Genomic DNA, 17,271 nt, shown 5'->3' with positions numbered 1-17,271 from the left:
TAGGCAGCAGTGGTAGTTTCTTTTTCCCTGCCATGGAAGCGCACTTGTATACTGAGGAGGAAAGCAATTTGCTGCCGCTAAACACTGTCGAACAACTAATGAAAGTTGTTGGCTAGCTCGCACACAACTGTTAACAGTGACAGCGCGCACTGATCGCTATTGAGAGAAAGTAGCTCCAAGCAATTACAAGGTGTGACTTTTTGGACTACAAGGGTTTTGTTATGCTAATAAATCACTCATTCGAACACGAGCTGTTTTGAGAAGAAAAACGTGTTACTTTGCAGACCCCAGGAAACCTGCCGGAACTACTTGTGCACTGACCAACACTGTACAATATCTAGGCTCACAGAACACTGTCGGGGGTAAGTCAGTGTGGATGCACGACACTGCTGACGGGGATACCATATAGATTCATGTCAAAAATCCCGAACTATCCCTTTAACTTCCTGTTAAGTCATAAGTCATGCTCAGTGCAAATGTGAGAAAGAGGATCAAAGATTTACACAACTCAGGACTGTCTCTTGAACCCATTTCTAAACAACTGCAGATTTCAGGATCATCAGTTCAAACAGTTGTATGTAATTACAAGTTATTGGGAGGTATAGCCAAATTGCCAAGCCACTTTGCTGGAAGAAGACCCAAACTGTCACCCTCAGCTGAGAGGAAATTGGTTTGGATGGTCAGGAACAACCCAGTACCATTAAGGCACAGGCCTGCCATGAACTGGAAGCTGTTAGAACACCAGCGTCAATTAGCCTAGTAAACTAGACCCACCCGCCTAGCGGCCAAAAATATTTTTGCCTACGAGTGGGTCTAGCCTCGGACCATATCAACAACACACCCCGGGCATCAAATCGTGCCCGCCAATCACAACGCAAGGTTTTTGTTTGGATTTTTTGGGCGGGCTTTTGCAGGAGTGACGACAAGGCTGCGCAACGCTGGAGAAAGCACAACAGGAAAGATGGCTATGGCTATTGAACAGCGCTCGTTTGACTCCGCTTTGGAATCAGTTTTAGAAGAATTAGACTTGGAGTTTTCGTTGAAACATGAGCAGGAAGAGGCTCTCCGCTCATTCCTTTTCAAGAAGGACGCTTTCGCTGTTTTGCCGACCGGCTATGGCAAAAGTCTGATCTACCAGCTGGCTCCCCCACTGCTTTCTGTCGCTCTGACTACATCACAGTCACTGTTGCACTGATTGGTCAGAGCGTTGGCCTATACACACAGACAGTTTGAAAGACAACGGGTTGTTCCTACCCACACCCTTCGGAAATGTCTACGACCGAGACCAGACTAAATATTCACATTTAGTCTGGCTTGCCAGGCTAAGCGTCAATGTTTACAGTCAAGTTTTACATCGCCATGGACTGAGGGGCTACCGTCCAAGAAAGAATTCAAAATTAACAGCTTCAACTTGACTAAACTTTGAAGCAGACCACATGGACAAAGAAAAAGCCTTCTGGCAGAAAGTTTTATGATCAGATGATACAAAGATTGAGTTGTTTGGTCACAATGACTGCTGCCTATGGAACTGGTGCATTGCATAAAATGGATGGAGTAATGAAGAAGGAGGACTACCTCAGAATTATCAGGTTACAATACAGGGCAATACAATTGAGTTCCAACAGGACAATGACCCAAAACACACATGAAAGCTGGTTGTGGGATGGATAAAATGGGCTAACATTAAGCCTGACCTCAACCCTGTTGAAAAATATGTGGACTTTGCTTAAAAGTCGGGTCCCTGGTAGGAAATACACAAATTATTTTAACTCTACCATGAAGGGTGGTCAAATGGGCAACCAGAATTCTGCCAGAAGCTTGGTGATGGCTAGCAAAAGCATCTGGTCAGGGTGACACTTGCTAAGGGACATTTCACGAAATATTAAGTGAGCTGTATGTATAATTTTGAGCATGTGTTGATTTCAGAAAACCCAAATAAATTACAACTTGTGCACCAAATTCTTTTTTTTTCATATTAAAGATTAATGATTTACAATCATTCTGCCACAGAAAAAGAACCAAGGGCGGCTGGTGCATAAGGGCGATTGGGCGACGCACTGCCAAAATGAAAAAAAATTATTTTTTTAAAACAAACTTTCACCAGCGCTGCTCGAGGCCATTTTAATCTGTCTCTGGGTATCATTGTCCAATCAGGGTGGTCTTGCTTCTAGAGTACCGCCCCTTTTGGGGTGATTTCAGTCATGCTGAAAATCGCCCAAGAGTTCACTGATAGAGTCCCATGTTAATATATTTTTTTTCTCCTGACTGACACTTCAATGCAATCTCTATGGGTTCCGGGGGGGCTCGCCCTAACGTGCTTACATCACTGCGAAGCGCGGCAAAGTTGCGTTTGATCCGCTCAGTTTCTGAGGTGAGATGGATGCGGAAAGCAATTCAGTGCGGTCCTTAAAAGAAGTTCCATTTAGTCAGCGATCAAATCGAGCTAAATTGGCAACAAAACAAGCTGGACCCCCTCGACCAAATCTAAACATACCGTAAAACAAATTTCGACAAAGGGGGGAAATCATATAATCGAGGTTTTACTTCAACATGGTCCCAGCGCAAATCCTGGCGAGCTGGCTGCGAGGACGCCTCAGCGGTTTTCTGCTCCCCCTGCTTACTTTTCCACCCTGGAGGTGGCTCCACGGACAACACTGCTTGGACGGTCACTGGAGTTTCGGACATGTATCATTTGTCGGAGAAAATAAAAAAAACATGAGTCACCAAAGATTCACATGGTCAGCTGCCTGAAATTTTCGGCTTTTGGGAGAGTGAACATCGCTACACAGCCGGATGAGGGCTACAGGCTAGCAGTTCGCCGCCACAATGATGAGGTGAGCAAGAACAGGCACATATTAAACCGGCTCATCCAACGCGTGAAATTTTGTGGAGTGTTCGAGTTAGCTCTACGAGGCAAAGACGAAACTGAGGGCTCCAGTCACCGTGGTGTTTTTCTGGGTCTGGTTGACTTCGTGACTCACACACAGTCACAGAATCCATTCACTTTTGATGTTTTCAATGTGCATTTTTATATTTGCCACACTTTGCTCTGAGAGTTAGCACTTTGGTAATATCCTTGGTAAATACCAGTAATTGCAAGATCTAAAGATCCACTCATCTATTTATTCAACTGCTATTATGTTAGCTAACTATTTACAATGTTTTGTTACAGTAAGTGCACTTTCCTGTTTGTCCTTAAGTTGCACAGTCTGTAAAATTCTTGCTGGTCATGGAGTTTGAAGTACAAAATCTATTTACAGAACATTCTGTAGAACAGTTGACTAGGTCAATTTAGTCCAGTCCTGTGGACATTTATGGTCCGTGTAGACATCTCATCTCATCTCATTATCTCTAGCCGCTTTATCCTTCTACAGGGTCGCAGGCAAGCTGGAGCCTATCCCAGCTGACTACGGGCGAAAGGCGGGGTACACCCTGGACAAGTCGCCAGGTCATCACAGGGCTGACACATAGACACAGACAACCATTCACACTCACATTCACACCTACGGTCAATTTAGAGTCACCAGTTAACCTAACCTGCATGTCTTTGGACTGTGGGGGAAACCGGAGCACCCGGAGGAAACCCACGCGGACACGGGGAGAACATGCAAACTCCGCACAGAAAGGCCCTCACCGGCCACGGGGCTCGAACCCGGACCTTCTTGCTGTGAGGCGACAGCGCTAACCACTACACCACCGTGCCGCCCCATGTAGACATAACGGGGGAAAATTGCCCCCCCTGAAAAAAAATTCAGGAGCCGCCACTGAAAAGAACAGTTCAACAAAATTATTGAAAGCCCAGTATTGCCATGACATTCATGTCCATGATGACATTAATATCTGCCTATGTAAACTTCTGATCTGTACCATATGAGATAGAGGGCAGATAGCACTTTGCTCTGTGTGTGTTACACTACTTTGTGATGAAGCACAAGCAAAAGTTTGAAAAAATGGTTGGCTGGCTTGCAGGAAGCATGTTAGCCTTCACCATCCCCAGTTGTTTTTTTAAGGATTTTTTTTTTAAGGCTTGAGTAAGTGTAAATGCTTTTTTTTCAGGATGAGAATAATTCCGTCACACCCCAAGCCAATACAGACAAATTAGTAAAATGGCTGAACAATAGGAAGGTCCGCTCCTTCTACACTCCCTTTAAGGGAAACAGTTTGAGAGATGGAACTCAGCATCTCATGCAGGTAAGCCAACTTTACCAACTGACTTTTTATCTCACTGCTAGATTTTTAACTCTAATAAATTAAAATAATTATTTTAATCCCTTAAAGGCTTCTGGTTTGGGAAAACTCAAGCCTAATACACTGGTCATGGGGTTCAAGACTAACTGGAAGGAGTGCAGTCCCTCTAACTTGGAGGATTATGTTAACACAATATAGTAAGTGAAATCAGCATGTCTAACACCGCCCAAAGTTTTTTTGTGGCTACTGCCTCATAGAAGCGAAGTGAGGCAGTAGCCACTATGTTATCATGTTGTAAGAATGTAAGAATGAGTGTAACAGTAGCGCACTACGCATACTCATAAGCGTTACAATCACCAGAATGGCGAATCGTGATCTCGCATTATCAAAGGTACACAAGGACGAGTGGTGAAGCCACTATGTCATCGTGTTGTACGAATGAGTGTAACAATAGCGAAACCTCGTAACCAATCAGCGCTTATCCTGATCAAGTTCGGTTACCCGTTCTACTTCTTGATAAACTTCGGAACCAATCAGAGCCAGAAACGAAATAAGAGAAACCTCGTTATAGCTTCATAGTATCGGAAGATAATCAGCAGATAAAAAGATAAACGAAATTCACCTTGTGGTTCGCCACGGCTACTGATTTGATATCAAGTAAGTGGTGTTCATTTTAAGAAAATGTACCTTTTGATTATTGCAGCTTTTGTTTGGTCCTCCTGAAAGGTCAAATGAAAGGTTTTGTAAGTTTTTTTGAGCTTTTTGGCAGATATATTGAAAAGCCAATATCAAACTTCTGCCATTGGCTTACATTTTTTAATTTTATTTTTTTATTCGAGTCTTTACACTACACTTGTGAAACAAAATGTGCTCATTAGTACTAAATAATGCTTCTAAGACAATTCATGAACAAGTGCTTTCTTACTATTTTGAAAATATAGTTCACAGCACTGTATTTTGAACAAAACACAGTAAACAAAATTGGTAACCAAAATACTACAAGCCCTGATGCTGCTCACAGCTTGGTGATGCTTGCAAGAGATGGAGCGAGTATAATTGATGACATGTATATATGCTGTATTTACTATATGGACATGGGATCAGAAAACAATTTTATTTACAAGCAGTAGCCACAGGGCAGCACAGTGGTGTAGCGCTGTCGCCTCACAGCAAGAAGGTCCGGGTTCGAGCCCCGTGGCCGGCGAGGGCTTTCTGTGCGGAGTTTGCATGTTCTCCCCATGTCCGCGTGGGTTTCCTCCGGGTGCTCCGGTTTCCCCCACAGTCCAAAGACATGCAGGTTAGGTTAACTGGTGACTCTAAATTGACCGTAGGTGTGAATGTGAGTGTGAATGGTTGTCTGTGTCTATGTGTCAGCCCTGTGATGACCTGGCGACTTGTCCAGGGTGTACCCCGCCTTTCGCCCATAGTCAGCTGGGATAGGCTCCAGCTTGCCTGTGACCCTGTAGAACAGGATAAAGTGGCTAGAGATAATGAGATGAGATAAGCAGTAGCCACATGGACCCATAGGGTACCTATTTTTTTTCTTTCATAATGAAGTAAAAGTTGATGTATTTGACTTAATAACCATTCTACCTTTCAATTTTCCTTCCCAGTGACACATTTGATTCTAACTATGGAGTGTGTATTCTCAGAATGATGGATGGACTTGACATTGCAGAAGAGGTAGAGTCTGGAGGTAATTGTATACTGTATCTATTTTTGTTTTCTTGTTTGTTTTATACTTGTACAAGATTGGTGAACAATGACTTTTCTGTTTATATGATAGCAAATCAAGCCTTTGAGACCGATGAGACCATCGAGTCAGATCACAGTCAAAATTCGGAAATAAACTCAGGTAAAGAAACTCTCAAAATTGTGACAAAACCAGAACCTTTAACCAAGTTTAAGATATTTTTCACTTGTTAATTGACCATTTTGCTACATAAAAGTACATTTGGGATTCCATGACATGAACAATGTCATCATTTTCCTATAAACTCTGCTTTCACATTTCTCTTTGCTTTGCTCCAGATGATGAAAAATCAAATTGCATTATTGACAACGAGATCAGAACAGTTTTTCAGAATAAACAGGGACGGAAGACCATAGATGTGTACTGGATCTCTGATGACGGAGGTAAAATATTATTGATAAATGTAGGATATAATGCAAAATGTAAAAATAGTAATAATGGTTCTTTGAAGAACTGTAAAATGTGATTTGGTATTTGCCAGGTTGTTGTGTAATGATTGGTTATAAATACATGTATCCCTGTCTTTTCACTCAGGTCTGACTCTGTTGGTGCCATATCTGTTAACTAGAAGGAAGCGCTGGAGGAGAAGTAAAGTTCGAGTTTTTGTCATAGGGGACCTGCAGAACGTGGAGGATGAGCGCAAAGAGTAAAGTTTTGTTTAGTGTGAACTGTTCATTTACTGTCCTAGAAAGATTTTGTATTTGTCATACCCAATACTGAATCTGTTTTCAGGATGATGACTTTACTACGAAGATTTCGTTTGGATGTCCATGATGTCATTGTAATGACAGACACTGAAAGGTTGCCTTCCTCCAAAAAGTATGTATGTTGTTTACCACAGGATTCAAAATGCATTTTACCAAGACATCAGTCCACATTGAATCGTTTCTGATAATATTTCATAGATTGGGGTGGTTCTCCACTATAGTTGCAAATTGGTGTCACCTCACTTAACAAGTATTCTGAGACCAGGCCTTTAAATAAAATCAGGGTGTCTGTGTTCATATGCCTTCCTATTGATTATAAAAATTAATTGATATTAAATTTTATCCACTCAAATATAATAGTGTTGGTAGAATTTTTCATTGGAAGTACCCAAGGGGGTCCAAAATGCGTGTCTCATACATCCCAGAAGGAAAATAAACCCTTGCTGAAAAATATTTATTGGTGTTATTATTTTGTGTCACCCATTTAAATATGATCAATATTGTCCATGCAACATGAAGAAAAGCACATTTTGAAAATATTTCCAATACTAGTCAGAAATTTTCCCGCCAAGAAATTGATTTTTGGTGTCCCAAGTAATTAAGTCAGTACACTAACAGTACTAACTACTAGAGACACCTGGGGAAAATGGACAGAACTATTCTAATTAGATGACTGCAGTGCATTGTGGGAATCCCACAAGTTCAAGGGAGGGAAACATTGAATTTCATATTGTGGTAGTTTTCCAGCATTGTTCAGGTTTGTATGGCAATTTTTAACAGAATTTATAATAGCAGTCAATACACTAACACTTCTAGAATGATGTAGGCCCAGCTTTGTCATGAAAACATGTTTGTGCCATGAATGTGAGTTAGAAGACCTTTCAACTAGACTACAATGCACAGGCATCATATACACATCTGCACCCTGGTGACCAGATGATGAACTATTTGTCCATACACTAACAGTCCATACACTAACACCGGGGTCTGTTTGTGTACTGACTATTGTGTTAGTGTATTGACCAATTTGATAAGATGACAGTTTGATGTCTCTCGATCCCTTTTGTCAACCTACTAGTATATAGGCCTATACCTAGTACATGTATCCTACCAGGATATCTTTAAAGGTTTTCTGATTAGGCCTAGTCAATTTCTGAGAGTGTCTGTGTACTGACTTAAAAATTTGAATTTGCCCCTCTCCCCCGTACTCACCTTTTACAAACTGTTAATTCCAAGAACTCTAGGCACATGATTCCTACATCTACATGGACCCAACTAGTAAAAAATCACCCAGGTTTGGTGTAGTAATTGGGACATTTATCCAGCGCCTGGTGTAGTCATGAATTTGGACATTGTTTGGATTGACTAAAATGTCAAAAGCACGGGCAAATTTAGAAAAGTAAGGAAATGTTAATTAGGCTACTTTATAATTGGTGTCATGAAATGTTGCCTTAGGTTCTTATATGTTTTGTTCCTAATTTTGTTCACACATGGTTAATGTTGTTGCCATTTTTGAGGTTCAAAAATTAAATCTATTACTGTTCTGCTCAAATAATCAACTTCATTGTCTTATTTTTGAACATGTCAGTACACAAACATGCTGTCAGTACACAAACGCTGCACCCTTTTAATACAGATATTTATTGTTCTATTGTGATAAATATACATTTTCAAATAGAATCATTTATAATAAGGCCCAGATTTGTAATTGGGGTCAATTACATTTTGATTTTGGTCAGAGATTATGGATTTATTAGGCATTTCAGAGACCTGTTTGTGTACTGACAGAGACAAGGGCAACCTTGACCTTGAAATGACCTTGACCTTTGACCTTGAATTTTGCCATATCGAGCAATAAGAAGATACTTTGATAAAACTTCAAAATTGGCTACCAGAATTCTGCCTTATGAACTTATCAGTTTGCTCAAGGTCCATATCCCAATTTGCAACTATAGTGGAGAACCACCCATTGCATGATTTTATGCTTAGAAGTCAATGGTCAGATGTAATAAATCATTGCTTTGCATTATTTTTATTTCTACAGCTTGAAGCGATTTGAGGACTCTATTGCCTTGTTCAAGTTGCAAGAGGAGCAGCAGAGAGAAACGTCAGATCAGCAGCAACAGACATCCTGTCCATGGAAAGTTTCAGATAAACAGATGGATACATTCAGGCTCAAGGTGTGTCTGTGACAGATACAGGAATGCAGTGTTGCCAAATAGCGACTTTCGAGACCCCTTTATAAGGCAACTTTATTTCAAAAAAGTGCACAACAACAAATCTTGTGACGTTTTGTGTAAACGTTAACATCTGTCCTGTACTCGATGTGGTTTACTTGACTCATTACCAATGTGTAAACCTGACTAAGTTGTGCTCGTGCAAAACTAGGTTCACAGCAACAGATTATTAGGGGTGTAACGATGCATCATAACACAATGCATTGCGATGCAAAAATGTTACAATGTGCATCATGGGAATCAGCATTCTATTAAGTATGCAGCTAATGCAATTGCACTGTTTGAACACAAGAATCCCAACCTGTGCAACCTATAGAGTTAAAATATTTAGAGCATGTGCTGGGCCTGATAGCTCTGGATCATAATGACTGAAAATATTACTCATTATATGCCTATACAACCATATTATAACAGTTTAAAAAAAAAAAAAAACTCCTCTTCAGTAGCTTTGAAAGGACTGAGGCCCACGTCGCAGTCATGGGCATTTTAACTAACTTTGGAGCTCTATTTCCAGTTAAAGTGATGCTTCAGCACTGCTACAGATCTCATTATGTTTCAATCATTTTTCCCAGGTCAGCGACATTGTTTATTAAATTAATTATTAGGATGATTTTATAGAGCGGCATGGTGGTGTAGTGGTTAGCGCTGTCACCTCACAGCAAGAAAGTTCTGGGTTCAAGCCCAGTGGCCGGCGAGGGCCTTTCTGTGTGGAGTTTGCATGTCCTCCCCATGTCTGCGTGGGTTTCCTCCGGGTGCTCCGGGTCCCCCCACAGTCCAAAGACATGCAGGTTAGGTTAACTGGTGACTCTAAATTGACCGTAGGTGTGAATGGTTGGTTGTCTCTGTGGCAGCCCTGCGATAACCTGGTGACTTGTCCAGGGTGTACCCCGCCTTTCGCCCGTAGTCAGCTGGGATAGGCTCCAGCTTGCCTGTGATCCTGTAGAACAGGATAAGCAGCTATAGATAATGGATGATTTTATACATTTATTTATTTATTTATTTATTTATTTTTAAGATATGGTGAACCTGTATATTTTGTTTACAATATTAAACCTCTGTTCATAGCAATTGATTTAGTTTTATGTGTCATGTGACAGAGTCAGAGTCCAATGCAATTGCAGGTTAGCTTTTTATTAAAAAGACATTGGTGAATGGATCCAAAGCTTGAAGCAAAAACCACAAACAGGGACAGGCAGAAAGTCAGGCGATCAGCAAACAGTACAGTGCAGGCAAATCCATCCATCATCTGTAGCTGCTTATCCAGTTCTACAGGGTCGCTGGAGCCTATCCCAGCTGACTATGGGCGAGAGGCAGGGTACACCCTGGACAAGTCGCCAGGTCATCACAGGGCTGACATAGAGACAAACAACCATTCACACTCACATTCACACCTACGGTCAATTTAGAGCCACCAATTAGCCTAACCTGCATGTCTTTGGACTGTGGGGGAAACCGGAGCACCCCGAGGAAACCCATGCAGACATGGGGAGAACATGCAAACTCCACACTGAAAGGCCCTCGCCGGCCACTGGGCTCGAACCCGGACCTTCTTGCTGTGAGGTGACAGTGCTAACCACTACACCACCGTGCCGCCTGCAGGCAAATCCAAAAATCTAAAAAACTAAGTAACAAAGACAGATTAAAAAATAAAACAGAATAGTGAGACGTACAATGCAAGGCTTGTTAAGTCAGGTAAAGGTACACTGAGCATTACTTCACAAAGAGTCTTTGTTTATATATAGGGTGTGTGAGAGAGATTGGGAACAGATGTGAATGGTTAGAACTCGGGGGACTACGAATGTGCCGTGGAGTGTTGTGCTGGGAATTGTTGTCAATGGCAACCATGTTTATAGGCCACGGTGTGTTCTGGGCACTGGATTTTTCTGATGGATTCCAGTACTGGTGTGACATACAGACAAAATGCATATTGTTTTGCATTGCTTAGAATACAGAAATAAAAATTTTGTTCAAAATATTCTGAGAATTGAATTGAAGAGAATCAAATCATGAGCGGAGTGCATCTGTACACCCCTACTGATCACCACTGCTTTTCTGACCCACACAATTCTTTGTTCTTAATAGATATTTTATAACATTTTTTAAGTAAAAAATAGTTTGTCGTGCCATGAACAAAGATGACTTTTTGCCATAAGACATAAGTCATCTGTTATTTCCTTTTCTGATAACACTCTATTCTATCTTCAGAACATCTTCATTCTTCATGTAGGCCTAATGTTTAGATATACAAATCTAGCAGGTGACTCAAAGATTTTTTAAGCATGATATTAGTTAGGACCCCTGAAAGGAGTCCTTCTTGAATAATAAGAACTGCTTGAAATGAGAATTGTTTCTTTTTGTCTTTTAGTCAGAGAAAAAGGTGAGATTGAATGAGATCATTCGGAGGAATTCCAAACATGCTGCTCTGATCTTGGTGTGAGTACTGACCCCAGTCCATAAACATTAATAAATGTACAGTCACCATCGACTTTAATGGGCGCGCCTGTTCGTCTGCTCATTTATGGAGTTATCTGATCAAACAATTATGTGTCAGCAGTGCAATGCATAAAATCATGCAGATACAGATCAAGAGCTTCAATTAATGTTCAGCTCAAACATCAGAATAGTGTGTCCAGGCCATCAACACCTACGCCCTGTCGGTCATCAGATACAGCAACACCATTACCCATGGGGTGGTAAGGTGTTGTGTGTGACTTTTCAACACCTGATAGAGTCACCAGCTCCTTGATTAACTTGTTCTCAAAATTTGCCCCTTAGTCAGAGTGAATTTTTTTCTTTTAAGTATGCTTTATTTTTTATTATTCTTTTCAATATACCTTTTATTTAAGTATACTTGTATTATTCTTTTAAGTATGCCAAAAAAGGAAAAAGAGTGGTGATTGGAGCAGACCTAAATGGGCATGTTGGAGAAGGGAACAGGGGTGATGAGGAGGTGATGGGTAGGTACGGAGTGAAGCAGAGAAATGTGGAAGGGCAGATGGTGGTGGATTTCACAAAGAGGATGGAAATAGCCGTGGTGAACACAGAAAGCAGAGCAAAGAGTAACATGCAAGAGTGGAGGAAGGTGTTCTCAGGTGGACCACAGTGTCTTGCAAAAGTATTCATCCCCCTTGGTGTTTGTCCTGTTTTGTTGCATTACAAGCTGGAATTACAATGGATTTTTGGGGGGTTAGCACCATTTGAGTTACACAACATGCCTACCACTTTAAAGGTGCAAATTGTTTTTTCATTGTGACACAAACAATAATTACCTACACACCCTCCAAATTTCTGTTTTTTTCAACTTCTTCATCCCCTTTCATATGAAACCTCAAAATAAGAGCTGATCCAAACAATTAACCTTATAAGTCACATAATTAGTTGATTAAGATCCACCTGTGTGCAGTCAAAGTGTCATATGATCTGTCACATGATGTCTGTATAAATCAACCTGTTCTGGAAGGACCCTGACTCTGCAACACTACTAAGCAAGCAAAATGAAAACCAAGGAGCCTCCAAACAGGTCAGAGACAAAATTGTGGAGAAGTATAGATCAGGGTTGGGTTATAAAAAATATCCCAAACTTTGAATATCCCACGGAGCACCATTAAATCCATGATAGCAAAATGAAAAGCATATGGCACCACTACAAACCTGACAAGAGAAGGCCGCCCACCAAAACTCACAGACCGGGCAAGGAGGGCATTAATCAGAGATGCAACAAAGATAACACTGAGGGAGCTGCAAAGATCCACAGTGGAGATCGGAGTATCTGTCCATAGGATCACTTTAAGCTGTACGCTCCACAGAGCGGGGCTTTATGGAAGAGTGGCCTAGAAAAAAAGCCACTTAAAGTTAAAATAATAATAATAATAATAATAAATCATCATCATCATCATCATCATGTTTGGAGTTTGCCCAACAACATGTGGCAGATTCCCCAAACACATGGAATAAGATTCTCTGATCAGATGAGACTAAAATTGAACTTTTTGGTCATCAAGGGAAACACCCTGTGTGGCACAAACCCAACACTTCCCATCACCCTGAGAACACCATTCCTACAGTGAAGCATGGTGGTGGCAGCATCATGCTGTGGGGATGTTTTTCATCTGCAGGGACAGGAAAACTGGTCAGGATTGAAGGAAAGATGGATGGCACTAAATACAGGGCAATTCTGGAGGAAAACCTCTGAGTCGGCCAAAGGTTTGATACTGGGACAAAGGTTCACATTCCAGCAGGACAATGAAACATTTAAATGTCTTGGAATGGCCTAGTTAAAGCCCAGACCTCAATCCAACTGAGAATCTGTGGCATAACTTGAAGATTGCTGTACACCAATGCAACCCATCTAACTTGAAGGAGTTGGAGTTTTGCCTTGAGGAATGGGCAAAAATCCCAGTGGCTAGGTGTGCTAAGATAATAGAAACATAGCCCAAGAGACTTGCTGCTGTAACTGCAGCAAAAGGTGGCTCTACAAAGTATTGACTTTGGGGGGTGAATACCTATGCACACTCCAGATTTCTGTTTTTTCATCTTAATTATTGTTTGTGTCACAATAAAACAATTTTCACCTTTAAAGTTGTAGGCATGTTGTGTAAATCAAATGGTGCCAACTCCCCAAAAATCAATTATAATTCCTGCTTGTAATGCGACAAAACAGGACAAACACCAAGGGGAATGAATACTTTTGCAAGACACTGTATATTTTATGTTGGAGGCGCAATCTGAAGGAGATTGGAGACTGCAAAGTGATTGCAGGGGACAGTGTAGCTAAGCAGCATGGATGGTGGTTGGGAGGATGATCTTGGAAGTAAAAAGAGGAAGAAAGAGAAAGCTAAACCAAAAATCAGATGGTGGAAGCTGAAGGAGGAAGACCAAGTCAGAATTTAGGGATACCTTGAGACAAACACTGGGTGGAGAGGTATTAGATGATTGGACAACTATGGCAGAAGAGTTGAGGGAGACAACTAGGAAGGTGCTGGAAGTGATATCAGGGCAAAGAAAGGAAGACAGTGACTTTGTGACAGAGACTTTGTGGTGGAATGAGGAAGTCCAGGAGAGTATAAGGAGGAAGAAGTTGGCAAAGCAAAACTGGGATAAAAAGAGCAATGAAGAAAGCAGACAAAAGTACAAGGAGATGCGAAGGAAAGCACAGAGAGCAGTGGCAAAGGAAAAGGTGTACGATGAACTATATGAAAGGTTAGACTCTAAGGATGGAGAAAAGGACCTGTACCAATTAGCAAGACAACGAGATCAAGCTGGGAAAGATGTGCAGCCCGTTAGGCTGATAAAGGATGCAGATGGAAATGTGCTGACAAGTGAAGAGTGTGTATTGAGAAGGTGGATGGAATACTTTGAGAAGCTGATGAATGAAGAAAATGAAAGAGAGAGAAGGTTGGCCAAGGTAGAGATAATGAGTCAGGAAGTACAGCAGATTAGCAAGAAGGAAGTAAGAAGAGCTATGAAGAATAAACAGTGGTAAGGCAGTTGGCCCAGATGATATACCAGTGGAGGCATGGAGATGCTTAGGAGAAATGGCAATTGACTTTTTGAATAGATTGTTTAACAAGATCTTGGAAAGTGAAAGGATGCCTGAGGAGTGGAGTAGTAGTATACTGGTACCCAGTGGCGGCTGCTGGTTTTTAAAACAGGGGAAGCCCATTTTACGTATTCATCGTAAAACCTGTAGGCCGGATATCAAAGCATAGAAAGGTGTGCCCATTAGCATAGTGAACTAGACAACCCTACCTAGTGGCAGAAAGTATTTTTGCTTGTACATTTCATGTTATAGTCTGGCTTGCCAGGCTAGTGCCTCCTATCCTTAATCAAAAATATCAAACATCCAAAAATCACTGGCTATTCAACGAAGAGCCTTGAACATCATACCCTGATATGCAACACAGAGTCTTTAACACAACACCCAGCTGTGCAACACATCCTTGAACATCTTCTGCAACACAGTCTGGAAATTCATAACCAGGTAGGCTATGCAACACACAGAACCTTGAATATTATACCCAGGTATAACCTATAACACAGAGCCCACCATTCTCTTAACATTACTGAACAATATACACACTTCAGATTCATGAACATGAACACTATACACAAATTCTGCCCTCCGCTCCTTTTCCAGAAAATGGTCTGTGACCCTGTCATACCAGCTGGTTGTGCTTTCCAGAGACTTTACCCATTTCTGTTAGCAGCTAGCACTGCAGATCCCAATAAGGCTCCAGCTAGCCTACAACCAAATTGAACTACAAATGAAATAAACGAGTGAATTCACGAATGATCAAACTGATAAAATGGATGAAAGTTAACGGAGCACAACGAGTAATATTTACATTTATTTACAGAGTAATGTACAGAGACATCAATAAGAAGAAACATTTATATGAAAAGAAATTCGGACAGCACTTTAGCACACGACTGCACTTTCTCGACATCCGCTAGGGACTGACTGATCATACTTCCATGTTCCTCGCCGACGCCGAAGTACAGAGCCCGCCCTCCTCACTACCTCCAATAATCCTTCATCAGCCCAGCTTCTTGTCCCTCCCACTGTCTCGTTTAGTCCCAGAGAAGCCCGGCTTCCCTGGAAGTGACGATTTTGTCGATTTTAACCAATAACAACTAGCCGAAATTGGCTGTTCAGTGCCGTCTCGTGGACTGCAACGGATACCCGGCTGCCAGCGCATAGAGCCCATTGAAATAAGAAAGGTTACAGCATGTTGCCAGATTGGGCAGTTTTAAGTGCATTTTAGCGGGTTTTGAACATATTTTGGCTCAGCAGTATCTGGCAACGCTGGTTACAGCCTGGCAGCAAAGGTGATTCTCGTAGCGAACTGCAAGTTCGTCAGACATCACTCAAATAAGTTACAGGATAGTTATGAATGTAAATACAATCTTGGGCATATGTTATGCAAGTTGTTTTAATGAGAATTCAACGTCATAGATGCCGCAGTTTGGGGAGAGAATTTTAGGGGAAGCTTGGCTTCCCTTGTTGTCTCTGAGAAATCGCCCCTGCTGGTACCAATATTCAAGAACAAGGGCAATGTCCAGTGCTGCAGGAACTGTAGAGGCATAAAGTTGGCCAGCCACAGCATGAAGTTATGGAAAAGAGTAGTGGAAGCTAGGCTAAGAGGAGAGGTGGAGATATGTGAGCAGCAATATGGTTTCATGCCAGGAAAAAAGTACTACAAATGCAATATCTACTTTGTGAATGTTGATGGAAAAGTGTAGAGAAGACCAGAAGGAGCTGCACTGTGTGTTTGTGGATTTAAAGAAGGCATATGGCTAGATGTGCTAAGCTAATAGAGACATTGTCAAAGAGACTTGCAGCTGTAACTGCAGCAAAAGGTGGCTCTACAAAGTATTGACTTTTGGGGGGATGAATACTTATGTACACTCCAGATTTCTGGTTTTTTTTTTCCATTTTAATTATTGTTTGTGTCACAATAAAACAGCAATTTTCACCTTTAAAGTGGTAGGCATGTTGTGTAAATCAAATGGTGCTAACTCCCCAAATATCCATTTTAATTCTAGCTTGTAATGTGACAAAACAGGACAAACACCAAGGGGGATGAATACTTTTGCAAGACACTGTATTAGTATAAGGCTTTTACACGTTTCATTTTTATCTCAGAATCAAACAATGCAAATTCAATTAATGTCTGAACTTCCGTAATCAGCTGATTACTGATGATGTAATGTTAATTTCCCCATTTATCTTATTACATTAAACACATTAATAAACATCAATGATCAGACAAGCAAAGTGCATTTCTCTTGGACCTGTTACCATAATGCTTACTCTATGTGTGTCGCAGTTCGTTACCTGTCCCTCCAAATGACTGTCCCAGCTCTCTCTATATGGCCTGGCTGGACACTCTGAGCTTTGGACTTCACTGCCCCGTCCTGTTTATACGAGGAAATCAGAAAAACGTACTCACATTCTACTGCCAGTAACACACTTACAAACAAGTAATGATGGTGGATCAAATTTTGCGGTTAAGACTTGACCAAATCTTCCATCTGAGCTTTTGGTACTTTTCCCCAAAGACTACTTCACACAAACACACCTTGAGTATGTCTCTAAATAAAGAAAGCTTTGAGCCACTGATGGCTTGACTCGATGTGCATTAAGGATAACATGAAAGTGGAGAGCTGTTTTGGGAAAACTACTAAAAGCTTAGATGGAGAATTTCCTCACTTCACTAATAATTATTCAATTATAAGAGTTATTGTGGGTATGCAGCCAATGTTAGTTCAACCTTATTTCCAGTCTAATGCACTCATTCGAGTAATCAACTTTAGTTTCACTAATAATCATGAAAAAAGTTTAATATCAATTTGTGAAAATCAAGCTCTCTTAAAACTGGCTTCA

At 41.1% G+C, this 17,271-nt stretch overlaps 1 protein-coding gene across 1 annotated transcript in view; it reads left to right on the top strand.

Moving 5' to 3' along the window:
* slc12a10.1 (solute carrier family 12 member 10, tandem duplicate 1) overlaps positions 1–16,853 on the top strand; it is a 56,481-nt gene extending 39,628 nt beyond the window's left edge. The window contains exons 19-28 of the mRNA XM_060915915.1: positions 4,057–4,191; positions 4,279–4,385; positions 5,802–5,884; positions 5,975–6,043; positions 6,220–6,324; positions 6,476–6,587; positions 6,674–6,760; positions 8,693–8,828; positions 11,251–11,318; positions 16,715–16,853. Coding sequence (XP_060771898.1) covers positions 4,057–4,191; positions 4,279–4,385; positions 5,802–5,884; positions 5,975–6,043; positions 6,220–6,324; positions 6,476–6,587; positions 6,674–6,760; positions 8,693–8,828; positions 11,251–11,318; positions 16,715–16,853 — 1,041 coding nt within the window. The remainder of the gene's footprint in view (positions 1–4,056; positions 4,192–4,278; positions 4,386–5,801; positions 5,885–5,974; positions 6,044–6,219; positions 6,325–6,475; positions 6,588–6,673; positions 6,761–8,692; positions 8,829–11,250; positions 11,319–16,714) is intronic.
* Positions 16,854–17,271: the final 418 nt, after the last annotated feature.

The sequence above is a fragment of the Neoarius graeffei genome, chromosome 3 (genome assembly GCF_027579695.1).
Source record: "Neoarius graeffei isolate fNeoGra1 chromosome 3, fNeoGra1.pri, whole genome shotgun sequence".
NCBI lineage: Eukaryota > Metazoa > Chordata > Actinopteri > Siluriformes > Ariidae > Neoarius > Neoarius graeffei.
This window is presented reverse-complemented; position numbering and strand designations above follow the sequence as displayed.